At 37.0% G+C, this 17,056-nt stretch overlaps 1 protein-coding gene across 1 annotated transcript in view; it reads right to left on the bottom strand.

Moving 5' to 3' along the window:
* Positions 1–442: 442 nt before the first annotated feature.
* LOC139672654 (uncharacterized) overlaps positions 443–17,056 on the bottom strand; it is a 61,397-nt gene continuing 44,783 nt past the window's right edge. Inside the window, exons 17-21 of the mRNA XM_071557100.1 lie at positions 14,283–14,394; positions 9,473–9,556; positions 7,835–7,958; positions 2,818–2,908; positions 443–1,740 (exon numbers count right to left, since the gene is read on the bottom strand). Of these exons, the coding sequence (XP_071413201.1) occupies positions 1,666–1,740; positions 2,818–2,908; positions 7,835–7,958; positions 9,473–9,556; positions 14,283–14,394 (486 nt within the window). The 3' untranslated portion in view covers positions 443–1,665. The remainder of the gene's footprint in view (positions 1,741–2,817; positions 2,909–7,834; positions 7,959–9,472; positions 9,557–14,282; positions 14,395–17,056) is intronic.

Genomic DNA, 17,056 nt, shown 5'->3' with positions numbered 1-17,056 from the left:
GTTTGTTACTGAGGCCTATCACTTTTTCCTTTTTATTTCCTCGTAATAGGCCTCCAAATTATTAAAAATAGTTTTCTAACAAACAATGACTGTAAACATAAAAAAACTTGCAAGCCATTTTCCCTTTGAAGTTATTAACTTGAATATCTTTCTGCAATGAATTAATGACTCATTTTTTACAACCTGACTGAATCATGCTGCACACATGGATAGTACTTATGACTCGCTCAGAGAATAACGTGTTGGATGGATAAAGCATTTACTTAAGATACCTTCAATTCAAATGAAGAAAACCACAGAAAAGGTGGGAATGATTCATTGCACAGTCCTCCTTAGGAAACAAGAGGCTAGGAAATCAGTAACAGTGATAGCACAGATGGAGATTTAGGAACAACTAACAGACAGTTTTGGTGACAGTTAAAAAAATACTGATTGTCTGGTATTAGTTATGTCTCATTTTATCAGCACTAAACAATTAATACACTCTCCACAAAATAAATGCAAATATTATTTTCCAAATATAAAACACCTGAACATGCAGAGTAATATTTTTTGGCTTCTGCAGAAAAAAATACAATTATCAAAATTGACATAGTCCCAGGAAGTATGACACAGATTTTTAACTCTCTTCTTTATCAGGTGAAGAAGTTTAGACGTATCCTAATTTGAATATGCTAGTCATGTTGTGCAAGAAGGGAGATGGTAGGTGATAACAGAATCAGAAGAGAGACAGAGTACACACTGCATTCAACATGGTATTCCTTCATGGCAGAAGACAGACCTTTCTGTGGGAAAGACAATGCAAATGACAGGCAAAAGAACTTAATCCAGGCATGACTCTGCTGCACAAAAGGAGGACTTAATAGCCCTGAAACAAAACCAAGTATCCCTTCACCACCTGGCCCCCCCACTCCTTCCTGCCAAGATTTCACCACATCACACGGAGGAGTGAGCAGCCAAACTCCCCTTTCCTCATCTTCAAATTTATTACCACACTGAGATCTGTCATTTACTACTAGTCATTGCTTTCATCTGAGGGATTAATTAGTATGAGATACTGGAAAATGCAAAACCAAAATCTGTCATCAATCAAAGTGATGAAGTTTGGTGGATCACAACCAAAGGTCAGCATTTACAACCAGTCACTGTATAACAGTACCAATTATGACTTGTCTTTATTGCCCAACAGGGAAAGCTGCTCCCAGACAGTGCTGACTTGACAGCAATGCACAGCAGGTACCCAGCCTCACTCTGTGCACAGGACAAACACAGCTCAAAGGAGAGCAGTCCATTCAATTTTCAAGTAAAGACTGAGAAAAGGAAAAGAGATGGACTGAACAGGAGGCAATTTTTATCTTGGGATAAAGATTATCTTGTCTCATAATTAAATGTTATATTGCAATTTGATTAATTCTATTTTTCAGGAAATAAATTAATTCTTCATTCACTGTATTATCTAGACAAAAGGAAATGTTATCAGTCACAGACAAAGCTATTAGTCTGGTATTACTCAAAACATTTGCTAATCATAGCTAAGCCTCTGAGAGATAACTGTCACAAATTTCTACTCTGACTTTAAAAAAACATCTCACTCAAGAAGCCAGTTCTTGTTTATAACATGTTTTTATACCACTCAGTGTTAAAAGCATATATATTAAACACCTGTTACTCTATCAGTGATTTTAAATCAGGAACATTTTTAATCTGGAAATCCAACAGCATCTGTCCAAGTGCTTTACCCTGTAAGAAAAAGAACCAAAATAACATTTCATTTTACTGTCTAAACATACCACCTTTCTAAAACAAGTTCCTAAAAATGGTTTAATAGAGCATTTTTCGTATAATGAGTGTAAGAATTCAGTATGTTTTAGAAGGGGTTCTTTTAGCATTTCTCTCTCTATATATTAATGTATATTTAATTTGGGCAAGTTTTATTAAACCTGGGACTGTCAGTTATCCAAAGTTATATTTACCATTTATGTGGGTTTCTCACTTGTGAATCAATACAATTAAGTAAGGAAAACAACACAGTTGAATTTTCAAGCATATAAACCTCAACAGATTGAACAGTTTCTTCAGTTTATTTGGTACCTAGTGCTAAAATAAATTTATTTGTGGTTCAGTTTTACTAATTACTTATGTACAGCATCACCTATTTTGTGAGCAGTCTTCTTAACTATGCTGAGATTATTTGTACACATAAGCATTTCTGAGCCTATGATAGCAGAGCTGTGCTGTAGCACATCACCACATTAAAGGGACCCCATCTTCAGGTTTAGAGGTTTCAAATATTTAATATTCAAACTACACTTGCAAAAAAAATGTTTCTTTCAAAGTCATACAATGTCATCAACACAAAAGAACTCCTATCCATTTGTTTTTCATATTGATACCATTTATCAGGATTTTAACCACAGAAGACATAGGCTAACATAGGAGTTGTTGTGCAGTGCATGGTTCCTGTATAACATCAGGAAACAATCAGAAATGTGTAGTAAATCTACATTTTTTCAAAATGTGACAGCCTTTTTGACAAACTAATTTTGCTGGTGTAAAAACACAGGCAGCACATCTGAGCATAAATGATTTGAAGACTATGCCAATAGTTTCTCACACACATCTTTTTCACCAAATATTCTAAATCAACTTTCTTCTTCTCTATGTTATTTTCAAACCTTAAAAAAATTAAATAAAGTCTATTAGCAGGAAATAAAAGGGAACTAGTCAAAACCAAAAGCTTACAGTTCCAGCCCAAAAACTAGTTATAAAGAGACTTATAAAAGGTAACTATATTAAAATCATTGCTTTGATACATGCCTGTGGGTCACTTCTTAGGGATGCTATACCACCACCACCAAGGGAATTCCTCAGAACAAAATTTAACCCATGGATTCCTGGCAACTCATATCTGTAAAATAAAAACCGCACATTATTTCTCAGGAGATTTTGTAAAGAGCATTTGTAAAGAATATCAAACAAAACCGTCGTGCAAAAATTTCATGCTTCTGATTGCATCCCATTGCTGAGTCAAACCTAGAAGTTAACACAAGGCCTTCCCTGCCTTCTTGTTCCTTCTCCTTACTACAAATAAGCAGTCCTAACAGTTTTGAAGCAGGACCACAAAGTAATCGTTCTCTTCTAGTCAACATTAAAATTCATGCATTGCTCATAAGACTGTTTCTAGATTTCTTTTTTCCTATGAACTAAAGTGCACATAGAGAGCTCCACAGGCCAGAGGTTCAAGATCCAATATTAACTCAGACAACATAGTGGGCAAAAGGAAGCATTTTTGGTAGTTCCTAGTTCCGATACTGAAAATTACAATCACTTAATTCCTGGCACTCACTTTTGCTAACAAGTGCAGCCAACCAATTGGAAAGTCAGTCTCTTTATTACTGAGAAATAACTATGAGTCACTACAAACTCTTACGACTAACAGATCATTTTACAGCAAATTACAAGTAGAGCTACATTTCAATGCTTTCTGGGAGCCATGTACTTTGTTCAGATAAAACTTTATTTTAGTGTGACAGACCTATTTTCTGTTCCATTGCCACTGCAAGCATTTTTCCATCCTTGCTTTTGACTGGTACAGTTCCAATTTGGAAACTTCTGTAGCAGTTTGGCAAATGGCTGTGTGGTTTCCTATTGTTCCAAGTTCCATAAATAGGTCTACAGTATATTTCCATTTGCCTCTCCTTGCACAGTTTTTCAGTGTATTGTCATCTTCCTTTTAGTCTTGTTTTTCTTTGGTTTTGCATTCCTCCAGTATTTTCTTCATTTAAGGCCTTGATAGCTTTCCTTTAATTCCGTAAGAAAGGACTTAATCAAAACATCATCAAGCCATGAGGAATAACAGAAAGATGATACCCAATTCTCACCGTCTCCAGATGTTTGACTGCTGCACTTTAAATCACACTTCCTCCAACACCACTTATTTTTCTCCAGTCACCGATCTGATCTTCATCTTTCCTCTGATATAGCTGGAATTTCTTGCAGTGCTTTTATACTGCTGCTTTTGTCACCCTGAGGTTTCTCTTTCAGCTTCTTTTGAGCATTGTGAAAATTATAGCTATTGCTGATATTCACAGCTCAGTATGCCCTTGTATCTTGGGCATATGACCCAAACCTTTCATGCAAGATGATTCAGCCAAGCAGGGGTCTGGCAATCACTTCAGTTCTTGCTCTTGGAAGCCACAGAGTGTCTGTGTCTGTCTCCCAGACAAAAAGTTTTCACTGTTCCTTCTACTTTTTTGTTACCACACTCTAGTATTAATAAGATTAGTTGTTATTAAATAAACCACAACTGGTGTCAGCATTCAGTGGTCCTTCCTTAAAAACCAGTTGACAGTCAATGTTATCATCATTAAATGCAACTTCCACTGGGAAAGCAGGAAAATAGAAAAATCCACCAGTGCTCTACTAAACAAGAAGAATATGAAGAAGAAAGCAATTTCTACAGTAAGTCATCAACATAATTTACTAAATTATTAAATTTTAATAATATGCTAAATTAATTTTAGCATAATTAACTACGTAGCACAGCCAGAGGACCCCACGAAATTTTCAACTAAAAAGCTAAATACAAATTACCAAATCACCACATACCATGAGAGCTAGGAACTATACTATAAATTTTACTCTGAAAAACTGGTAAAGATTTCCAGGCAGCAAACAATTTCATAATGGGCAGATCTCTCCACAAGAACTAAACTGATGGAATATGTATTCCAGAAGCCAATACCTCATCTCTCAAAAGAAGTTCATGAAAAATCAATCAGGAAAGAAACTGAAGAGCATACCAAAGCAGAAGCAAATGCAGTAATTCTGGCAGAGGAAGTGTATATATATAGATATATATAATACATATGTATATACACACACACAAGCAACAGATCTTAATTTGGAACATTATAAAGTGGCACATTTGTTTTAAGTACTTTGAGGAAATACTTACAGTGAGATACTCTATCTTAAACTAAGATTACAAAACAATATGCAAAGGTCAGGATCTTCAGTATTTTAAGGTCGGTTTGAAGCATCTGACCATCCAAAATATTTTCATACAGAAAATAAACTCCCACAATAAAAGAAAAACCACTATAATTATCATAATATTCTTAAGTAGAAAGAATACATAAGCAAAATGTTGGCAGGCATTAACTCAGCATAATTAAAAAATGTAAGTTTAATTAACTGAGATCTAAAAGAAAAAAGTATTATCTAATTGTACAGTTCAATCAAAAGTTTTAAGACCCGTTTTTAAAAAGCACAGAAAATAAATAAACCCTTCAAAGAATCCTAAGTCTGTGACAGAAACCAGTAAAACAAGGAAAATTCAGTGTTCTGGTGAGCTCCTATGCTTATGCACAATGGGGTGCCGCTTAACTATTTCCTTCAAAGTGCTGTCCATACATATCCAAAGAAGTCAGTTTTTCCTGTGAATTTCCTGTTAAAATTCATGGAAATAATAATGATAAAAAAATTATTTAATGCATTTAAAGCAAGGAAAAAATAGGATTCGTTTCATCAGAGGAAGGCAGGAACCTAGTCCATAGGCTTAAAGAGGTGTGTGCGTATGAGACATACAGTGTTCTAGTTTTATTTTTTCCACTCTAATTAATATATGTACAAAAAAAAAGCAATTTAGAAGCATCAGTATCCACATTTCTTGTTCTTCAGCTCTGAGGGAAAAACATCCCATAGGAAAAAATCAGCTGTCATTTTTTGTATTTCTGAGCATTGGAATGTTCTCAAACCATGCCATATACGCTATTTCAGAGATGACAACAATAAAAATCTCACAGAATAGTCTTACAAGACTAACCTAATAGCACCACACAAAAAGTTTCTTATTCCATATCTTAAGATAATCAGGTCTGTTTAGAATGTACTCTAGTACTTTATTGTGGGAAGTAATCACTTAGGTCTGGGATTTTTAGGGTACAGGAGGGGTTGGAAGATCTTTTGTTATTATTTTACCAGAAATCTTGGAAGTTTTGAGTTTTCAGTGTTTTCTATCAAACCTTTTCTCTGATTAGTACACCTGTTTAGTGCCTTTACTGAAAAAGCATGAAAGACAACTGGTTAACAGACTCTGGTCTGTACTGAGGTAGAGCCACGATTGGTATGTTTTACGTAGCAAAACTAATACATATTTTTAATTACTCACCATTTAAATAAAGGAAATGAAGGAAAATTAAACAGTAAGACAGCTCTTTTTGATGATACTTAAAACTAAAAAAATAAACAAGTAATTTAAAAAGAAACTACACGATCTGAAGCACATGAGCATAATCCTTATAATCCTAAATATTTCCACAAAAGGTTTTATTCTTTTTCCCCAGTAGCTTTCCAGTTCACTTACAGAGCTCCATTATCACACCATTAAAGGAAGCCAAACCTAGGAACAGATAATCTAATTAACAAAAATAATTTGGCTTCATCCGGACACAGCAAATTTCAACTTTTATTTATGAACATAAAGAGCATAAAGGAACAGCAATGAATCAATTTCCAGAAGTACCTTAGGAGGGCATGACATTTTTGATATCTTCCCTTCTCTGCTCTGTTTCAGAGGAAATTCAATTACACTTCTTAACATCACAATTTATCAGATACATAGATTTATTAGCACTTACGAAACAGTGGGCGAGATCTGCACTGAGCTGCTTATGAAGACAAAACCCAGCACTAACAACTGAAAGCCCAGGGGTTAAAATAACTTCAAGCGCTCTCTGAGCTTTGAGCTGTACCTTTCTGACTAAAGCTATTTGAACAAGCTTAAAGACACTTAATTTGTCTGCTACCACTGGAAATATGTCATGATTCTGGCACAATTTTCATATCAACAAATAACTTTGTATCAAAACACATTTTAGAAGAGTGACTAGTTCATGGTGGTATTAAGCTTTTACTTTTTTGCAAAGAGAGAAAAAGGTTTAAAATCTGTTGACTGTTTTACTGGACATCTTAGGAGAATGAATCCTAATACCTGATTCCATAAGAACAGCATGTCTCATTTGCCAGTACCCAGAAAGAACTCTGAGCATCAGCCATACCATGAAAACAATCATGTTACATATGCTGTCTGCTGGAAGAGGATATTCTTTTGTAGGTGAGTATCAGCTAAAAGTGTGCTGTTTGTGATGTATTCTCTTTCAGAGTATAAGAAGGGACATCAGCTATATTTTTTTCTTTAAATTCTAGCTTTCTGTGTGTGGCACAAAAGCATGTGAGAGCGGGGACTAGAATTAATGCTTTTTCTAAAGTGAGTGAACTTCTGCAGAAGTGGGGAGGGTATGAGACATGTTTCTGACAGATGATCAGTTAAGACTGGGCTCCAGACTCTAGTGGCTGTGTCCATTGCTTTCAGGTGGTGTTTTACAGATTTTGAACTTAGTTCAGCAGTGGCTCAGAAGCTTGGGAAGCTTCAGTTACTAAGGCTCCTGCAGTTTCCACATGGTTCAAAACCAATGGAAGGATAAATTTTTCAAAGGACATCAGAAGTTATTTCGTGTTGGTAAAGACATTCTGTACTGGAACAACACAAAGAAACAGCCCCAACACTATAATGCTAATTCTGGGAATTTAAATGCCTTCACTAAACGGATTCGATTCATGGCCTTTGTCCAGCTTCAGGAGAGGCCTAAGTTCATTTTCTTTTTCAATGACTATGCTCAAGCTGTTATTTAAAAAGGCAAAATAAGATACATAAAAATAGCAGAGAGAATACACAGAGCTTTGCAATATTTATGTTAACATATTTTAATATACCTTCTGATACCATCATGTACCAACCACATAACTGTGAACTGAGCAGCAAGCTACTCACCTTGTTACTAGTTGTTCTTCTGGTTTTTCATGCTCTAAAAGGTGCTGAAAATAACTCTCCAGGGCTTGAGCAGTTAAAGTTTTCTTTAGGTATGGATAGTAGAGGGGATGCCGAGCTATCACACCTGTGAAGTATTAACTGGCATTAGCTGAAATAGGAGTTGTTAAATCCAATTTGTATTTATCCTTTCAAAACTGATTTGAGATCCTCCTTTAACTGAAACTGTACGTGGATCCTCTTTAATGAGCTTCTGAATAAAAGAACACAATAGTATGACAGCTCTCCATCTGTCAGTAGAGATGCAGGGTGGAGTATGACAAGAAACAATGCTAAGTGACCACTAAGTAATTATTAGACCTTTTCTGGCTGCAAACAGTCCTTGCCACTGAAAGACACCTTAAGAACAGCAACATCACAACAAACAACCCACAGGCAGTTCTCTTCCCCTAAGTGGTTTGTGAGACTTATCTAAGTAATCACAATTAACTATAACAAGGTATGATCAGTGACTGAAAGCTTGGTCCTTGCCCCACCTCTTGCATGAGATTCTGACGTGTGATAAATCAGAGTTAATTTGTATTGCTGTAAATATGCTTTCATAAACTTCAGTTAATTTTATGCTGAAGCTGAGGTTCCAGAGCAAGATCAGGAATGCAGATTTGTGTCACAGCGACTTTTCCATCTGTGGACTTCAAAGATTAATTTGTCTATCTTAGAGATCAAGTTGGTTGTTGTTATTGTTGTTCTTTAATAAAGTGGCAGTGTCTATTATGTATGCCTCATTCAGGATTTGGCAATGCTATAGTGGTCCACTATGGGGAAACAAAAATCCAAAAAATATGGCCAAAAAAAAAATTAAAAAAAAAAAATCAACATTTCTGTATTCTTCAACCCACAAAACCACTTTGACAAACAAGGACAAGGAAACTATATTCCTAAATAAAAATGAACAAAATGAATCAGTTTTAGCATGACAGCTAATAGCAAATCAAATCCCAAACGCACCTTTAATTCATACTGAGCTTTGAACACCACACGCTCTCATCTTCCAACAAGTAAGAGAGCCAATTGTTGCATGCAGAAGTAAGGAATAGAAGGAATTATTAAACAATGCAAGTAGCAGCACAATCAATGTAAAGAGACTGTATACTGAAATACACCATTTGGATTAGCAATATAACAAAAACGTTCTCTTACATACAAGAACTACTTTGGTATTTCCCAACACTGTCAAATGTTTTAGCCATTTATACATTACAAAATTAATGTATGAAAGTATTATACATGATCAGACAACCGATAACACATATACATGAAGGAGTAGCAACTGATGTGTAAAAGAAACCTTAAAAAGGCATTTCTTAACCTTTGAGAGCTCAACTTTCCAACCCTAAACAAAAATCTTTCTTTGTAGTATGATGTTAGTATTTTTTCTTAGTGCTTCAGATTACAACAGTTGCTAATCAGAAAACTATGGATATATCATTAGTAAAATCCTTGTTCTAATCTTTTTTGTTTCAGCACAATTAAAGGAATAAAAATCAAGAGAGATTTTTAAAAGTTATTAATAGCCCTTAATATGTAACTCTTAATGTGAAAATCTCCCATCACTTCAGAAAGCAAGAAAAATAAAAATACCTATGTTTGCAGAATTGCCTTTGTCTCCACTTCTCGTATAGGCAAGATCTTCTAAGCGATAAGTATGTGGACCACTTGGCAGATCTATACAATATGAAAATGAATACATTTTAATGATGCTACAAATAATAGCATATTTTGAAGAAGTAACCGATATTTTAAGCGTATGTTTTCTGCATTGCTTGTAATACTTCTGAGAACATTTCCAATCTTCCCAAAGGAGCACCCAGGGAAAAAGAGGTGAGATGGGTCCCAAAATTACTAAATTGATCCTTCCTATTTCATCTCTCAAACCCTTTTTGACTTTATACAGCCAAATGCTGTACCAGGCATCCCCTCTTCCACCACTCTTGAATATGAATATTCATCTTGTTCTTAGCAATGCAGTATCTCTGAAGGAGGCATAGCAGCTACTTGTCATTTCTTGCCTAGCTGATAACTTTTGTCCCCGTAACTCTGTGCTTCCAGTGCAGCTGGAAAATACATGTAGATGCTACTCTCCTGATAATTCCATATCTGTTTATGCTGATGATTTCTTTAGAAAAGTGACAATTCAAAATTCCTTTTCAAGACAATATGTCACTTGCACTTGCACTGTTCTAAGTTACTTATTCTGCTGCATAGAAGAAACCTAAGATTTCTTTTTCAAATTACTCTTTTTGTAAATACCTTAGTATTATATAATGCATGCTCTATAAGAAGCAAGTCAATTTTTTAACTTGTTGATGCCTGAGTATTGGATGTTCAAAGAACATGAAGGTTGCTGTGCTTCATTGAACCAAGTTCATATTAAGTATTATTTTTATCCACCTACAGATCACAAGAACTCCTAAGTTCCACACCATGGGATTCACACAGTATATACCTGAGGTTTGATGGTTAAGTTGCCCAGCACAGACCTCTCACAATTGTTGATTACTAAGAGCAGTGGGCTGTCACCATCCAGTTGCTGTTCTCCAAAGTAAGAGGTGAAGCATTCACTTTGCTACTGAGTTCTTCACTGGCCACAGCCTAACACAAACGTGAAATGTAGGCTATATCCAAGTTTCTAGGTAGTGAGAATCTGGTAATTTTCAGCAAGTTTTGTGTCTGATCCAACCTCCCTATGACCATATCAGCTTTCTCAGCATCCTTAGCTTTTCAGTCCTATCATCTCTAACAGGCTCACCTCCACTCCTGACTCAGAGTACACTTACCATTCCTCAGTTGCTCTCTCCACTGCCCCCTTCCTGTCATTTTTCATCCTTCTACACACAAGTGGCAGCTCTCCCCCTCTCTGCTCCTTGGACAGTAGGAGGAATATGCAGAGCAGGGAAGCAACAGCCTTCTGCTTTGTCCCAGCTTCTAGTACAACTGCTGCTGGTGGCAGCCACAAGAAGCAACTACAAAAATTTCCCAAAATTGTTTTGTTGGGCCTTTTTTTTTTTTTTTTTTAGTAAAACACCAAACAATTCATCCCTGGGAACGTACCTGTCACAGGAAATTGCAGTCTTATATGTTAAAAACTGCCAAATTTAAAGGAACTGAAGACAGGCTCCTGTAAATCAATTATGCTGGACAAACTTCATGCTGCCAGATACAATGCAATTTGAGAATACATCAGTCTATCCTTTCTGTACTATTACTAGTATTGCCAAGGGCAGCATTTACAGAGTAGTGCACCTACTCTGAATGCATGAGTAGATATGCACTCTGAACTGCATCAGGTGATCAGGTAAACTCAGCCCTAGCCAAATCATCATTACCTTTAACTCCTTCCTGCCCACAGGAAATTGCTGACTCATCAGACGTGAGCCAGGCTGACCTGCGTAAGAGAAACCATGTCCAAATCCTACTGGCTGAAGCTTTCACTGACCCTTTCAGAAAGGGAGGCTCCAAGTCTATGGCAGTAGCAGCTGGACACACTCCAAAAGTTCATTTGGGTATGGGGTGGAAGATACAGTGGATAACAAAAATGGCTTACTATGACATGACACATAATTTGTACAGTGCATCTTCGTTGATGGTACTTATTTGGTTGAAGCAGATCAGGCAACACTCACAAGAGTAGCTTTGCTGGCACATGAGAGTGGCAGTGACAAGGACACCAATAATGAAGAACTAAGAGCTCACCACAGCAACCTCTTCTACTGGCACAGCTGGATCAGAAAATCTACCCAGAAGCCACCCAAACATCAACCTATCAGTATTAAACTGCTTTAATTGAGACCTAAAGTTTTATAACATATATTGGGTCACTGTCAAAGAAGAGCTGAAGGAGTGATTAGAGTTAAGTCTGGCACAATGGTTCTTTATTGGTAAGTTATCAGTCCCAGTAGCATGAAATTTGAAATGGTGAAAGCATACAATAAAAGAGATGACACAGGAGGTTTATTTCAAACATGTTTCCAATCTTGTCCATGTTCACTTATACGTATAAACATGCCAAGAAAATTGGCAGAAAATATTTAAGAGTGTATTTATTTAATTGAAGAATATTAAGTTTTGATTAAACATCTCCATTGAGAAAGGAGCTGAGAAAGTCCAGTTAAAGTTCATTGTTCATTTTGGACAAGACTACCACACTTCATACACTACAGAAATCACATATTAATTTTAATAGTTTCATTCAATGCACAGTTGAAGAAAAAAATGAATGCTTCTTCAAAGGCTGAAGTTTGACAATGTCTAAATTCTGTAAGCTGTAGAAATCTTTTCTCCATCAGATATTTTACACAGTCAGCCTTTGACAATCTCCCTTTAAACAAAACCAGTTCAAGACCCCAATCTGGTGTTCTCATTCATTATTATCCTAATTGATTTATCTTTTGTGATCTGTTTATCAGGAAATTGTTTTCATTTAATAAACATCTTAAACAAATATATGAAAGAATTCCCTTCAAAGCTAGGGAAAACGGTAAACTCAAATTCCACCCTCCCAGAACCACATCTAGAAGCTTATTTGAAATCCATTTTCACATATTTCTCTTATCTATTCAAAGACAACTAACAGTCCTGCACACTTGAGATAACCATGAAACTAAGAAAAATACTTCCCTCCTTTCTAAATGCTGATAGAAAATGCTTTAGCAGAAGTTATTCCTTTTACAGTCTAATCCATTTGTCTTTCTCATCCATGCTGTCCTGCATTAAGCCACAGAAGTACGTACATACTTAGTCACATACAGAAAACATTTCTATTTACAACTAAGGGCAAAAGTTTAGAGATCCTTCTCAGGGGAAACAACCAGAGGAGCTTTACTCTCTCTTGAAAGTGGGTTTTTGCCTGAAAAAAGCCTGAAGAATCCAGCACTTAAATGCTGGTGTCAGGCACCTCAGGAAATTTTCTCAATGATAGAACTAGGGATTCCAACAGCTTTTTGTTTTGCCAATAGCATTGTAGTCACCTTGAAAAAATAAATAAAAACTAGGACCTTTGCTTAGTCCTTTATTAAACAGAACAATGACTTCCTATCCATTAACTTGCCCAGTTTGATGGTGCAAATACCCCACTGCCCTTCTGAAAACTCCCAGGGATCAAAGAGATTCTGGTATGACATTAAATTTCCAACAGACCTAAGAGCTGAAAGCATATTTGGGAGTTAACTTATTTCTGAGTGATACATAAATCATTGTATTGAAGAGATGTTTGAATAGATGGGGAAAATGAACACAGGCATGGCGACCAGGCATCCACTTTCAGTGCCTTCAAATGGCTAACACATAGTCATATGTGTATTTCAAAAGTTTTCTATGTGATACAGAACATTCCCTACTAACTCATGGTAAGTTGTAACACTATTCTCAGTTTTGAGAATTATTACTCACCTCTACCTGGAATCCAGAATAAATCTTAACACAAAGGTGCCTTTACAGCATTACTTTTTCAAGTACACAGACTTAAAAATACCTGAATTACTCTTTCAACATTAGTATTATTTTAGAAGTTTTTCTAACAAGTACTCTTTAGGTACAGTGACCCGATTTAGACTTGCAAATACCTATCCACAGCTTTAAACGAAATCTCCCAGTTCTCCAGTAAGCAGAAATAAGGTAATGAAGGCTGTTTGGACAAAAAGGGAATTATGAAGCATGCAATACATTAAGAAATTCTGTATACAGTTGGTGCCATCAGAAAGAACAAAACTTTGCAAGTGCCCAGCACCTGCAATAATCAGTTGTATGAGCAACTCTGATTTATTACTTCCTTTTCATTGCAGACATCCTGACGTGCTCCATTTAGCTGACTGGTTTGCCCTTCTCTGGGTTTGTCTTTCTCAGAGAATTGGGTTAGTCTAGTCCAGCAGCAACACAGGAATTATCATGCTGGATCATTAACCTAGTGTGATTAAAAGTCACTAGTTCCAGGTTGACCCTATTGTTAAGAAGGTTGCCATATGGAACAAAAGCAAGTATTAATTTTCTAAACTTCAATTATCTAAGTGCTGTAAGTCATTCTGGAAGTCCATCTTCTATTCTGAACACAACTGTTTTGATGTAGGATAAACACAACTATTTCCAGGACTTACAAAAAGTAAGATTACAATATACTTTGAAACCATGTTTCAATTTCAAAGCATCTTTGCACAGTCTTCAAATGTGTCTTAAGGACTAGGTTTCTTGAGTAACAGCTCACTTACAAACTTGTTACAGTTTCAAACACATTTTATACAGCATGATGCTAACCACCTTCCTTCCAGAAAAAATAGCTTAAGGATTTTGCAGTGGCCTAAAAATATACCATATAAAGAGGTAAAATGTACTTCACACACAAATCTAACATGATTTTCCAGGACAAAGAAAAATTAAACATTCATAAAGAGGAACATACCTTTCAATTCACTGCTAATCTTAGGTGGGTCAAATGAAACCACTTCATCTGATGTAAATGTGAGATCCTCCTCAAATATCTCAACATGCTGTCCATTTAAAAATAAGTTGATCTGTACAAAAAACAGATTTTCAAACTATCAAGTTAGGAATCCATCGCAATGTGAATAAATGAAGCACATTTCTCATTAAGTATTGTTCTGGTATATTTTCAGTTACAGCTTTATTGATAAGGTTCTGTTGCTCCCTTTTAAAAGGTCACAAGACAATAATTAATTTAACTTAAATCATTGTGTAGGTGAAAAAAGGTATAAAAAACATAAATAATGGTCTATCCGTTTTGGTATGTTGTAAAGGAAGACAAATCTTTTTTTCCATCTCCCTCTATATACTGCAACACTACATGGAATTTTGTGTCACAACTCTTGCCAGTTAGATCCCAAAACTTGAATGTCTCCAGCTGTTCCATGTTATAACCCCCTTTCCTTCCCAATGTCATTGACTATATTAAAGAAACTTCTCTTTGGATCCTGTATTCATCCTCAAATATATTTTGTGAAAGCCACTAATAAATCAATACTGCAGTTTTGGCTTTATGGCGAGAGGAAAACATGAAATGAAAAAAATGCCACGGTGTTCATCTTGCACGATGAGCTCTCCTCCACCCCCAAAGAAATCTGAATAGTGTGGAGTCAAGTGTGCTATTTTATTAGCTGATTGGGCTATTTACTGTCCTCATTTAAGCTGGCACAGAGTTAATTTTCTTACTAGTAGCTGGCCAATGCTGTGTTTTGGATTTAGTATGAGAATAATGTGGATAACACAACAATGATTCAGTTGTTGCTCTTCAGTTTCCCATGATCTACCAGTGAGAAGGTGCACAAGCTGGGACGGAGCATGACCAAGACAGCTGACCTGAACTGGCCAAAGGCATATTCCATACCACAGAGCATCATGCCTGTATATAAATGAGGAGGGTGGGGAGCTGGCTGGGAGCTGCTGATCACTGCAGAGGGATGGGCTGGGCATCAGTCAGTGCGTGGGGAGATGCTGTACTGTGCATCACTTCTCTTTCTTGGGTTTTATTCCCTCCCCTCTTTCTTTTTTGTTACCTCCCATTTAATAATAAAAACAACTACTACTTTGTTTCAATTATTAAACTGCTCTTATCTTAACTCATGGCTTTTATCTTTTACCTTTTTTCTAATTCCTCTCCCTATCACACTGGGATCAGGGAGGGAGGTGAGCAAGGGGCTGTGTGGCACTTAGTTGCCAGCTGGGATTAAACCATGACAGTCCTTTTTCATGCCCAACATGGGGCTTAATGGGTTGAGGTAACAACAAATCTGACTAGAACACGTTCGAAAAAATTTGTTACAAGCATTCACTGTATAATAGTCACTGGTCACAATGATTTATTTGCTCTCAAAGTTTACGTGTTTGTTCCTCAAGTTCCCTTACGTAATACCTTACTTGCAGAATGTGTCCCCTGTTATGATGTTTATCACCCATGGAAAATGGGCTGAGGTTATCAAGTTGTTGTACTTTGGAACATTGGCTTATGACAAGATATTATTGCTGGTTGTGAAACTAATCTAGTTATTTGCAATAAGCACTGCTGTCATCTCTGTACTTGGGAGTCATCCATCAGAAACTATTAATAATTATACCTTTTAATATAATAATTTACCTTTTCTTCACAGAGACCCAATTCATGGGGAGGACACTCTTCCTTTCATCTTACCCTTCTCCTCCAGGCTAATCACAATAGCCCTTGAGAACATTTAATATGCTTGGGATATTCAAACTAGAATGTACCTATTGCTATGTCTTCACAGAATCACAGAGAATCAAGTAGGTTGGAAAAGACCTCTGAGACCAATCTATGGCCTAACACCACCATGTCAACTAGACCATGGCACTAAGTGCCACATCCAGACTTTCCTCAAACACACTGAGGGACAGTGACTCCACCATCTCCACAGGCAGCCCATTCCAATGTCTAATCACCCTTCCTGTGAAGAAATTCTTGCTCATGTTCCCTACCACAGCTTAAGACTACAACCTCTTGCACTATGAAGGTTGCCTGGGAGGAGGCTGACTTCCATCTGGCTACAACCTCCATTCAGGCAGTTGTAGACAGCAATAAGGTCTCCCCTGAGCCTTCTCTTCCCCAGGCCAAACAACCACCACACCCTCTGCTGCTCCTCACACAGTATGTGCTCCAAACTCTTCACCAGCTTGACTGCCCTTCTCTGGACATGCTCCAGCATCTTCATGTCCTTCCTGAAACCGAGGGACCCAGAACTGGACACAGTACTCAAGGTGTTGCCTCGCCATTGCCAAATACAGGGAGGATGATCATTGTCCTGGTCCTGCTTGGCTACACTATTGCTGATACAGGTCAGAGGATGCCACTGGCGTTTTTTGCTACCTGGGCACACTGCTGGCTCACATTTTCTGAATGTGTTCCAGGCCTTTTTCAAGGTTAAACAACTATTTAAAAATACTCCCAGAGATCAGCTCCACAGAGAAAGACTGGGGGTGATGGCTGATGAAAAACTCAACATGAGCTGGCAGTGTGTGCTCACAGCCCAGAAAGCCAAACATGTCCTGGTCTGCATCAAAAGCAGCATGGTAGGCAGGTCGAAGGAGTTAATTCTTCCCTTCTACTCTGCTCTTGTGAGACCCACTGCACACAGTTCTGATGTCCCCAGCATAAGAAGAGCAGGGCAAGTTTGAGCAAGTGTAGAGGAAGGCCACAAGCTTGGTAAG

Source organism: Pithys albifrons, chromosome 5 (assembly GCF_047495875.1).
Source record: "Pithys albifrons albifrons isolate INPA30051 chromosome 5, PitAlb_v1, whole genome shotgun sequence".
Taxonomy (NCBI): Eukaryota; Metazoa; Chordata; class Aves; order Passeriformes; family Thamnophilidae; genus Pithys; species Pithys albifrons.
The sequence above is the reverse complement of the archived record's forward strand: the minus strand, read 5'-3'. Positions and strand labels throughout refer to the sequence as shown.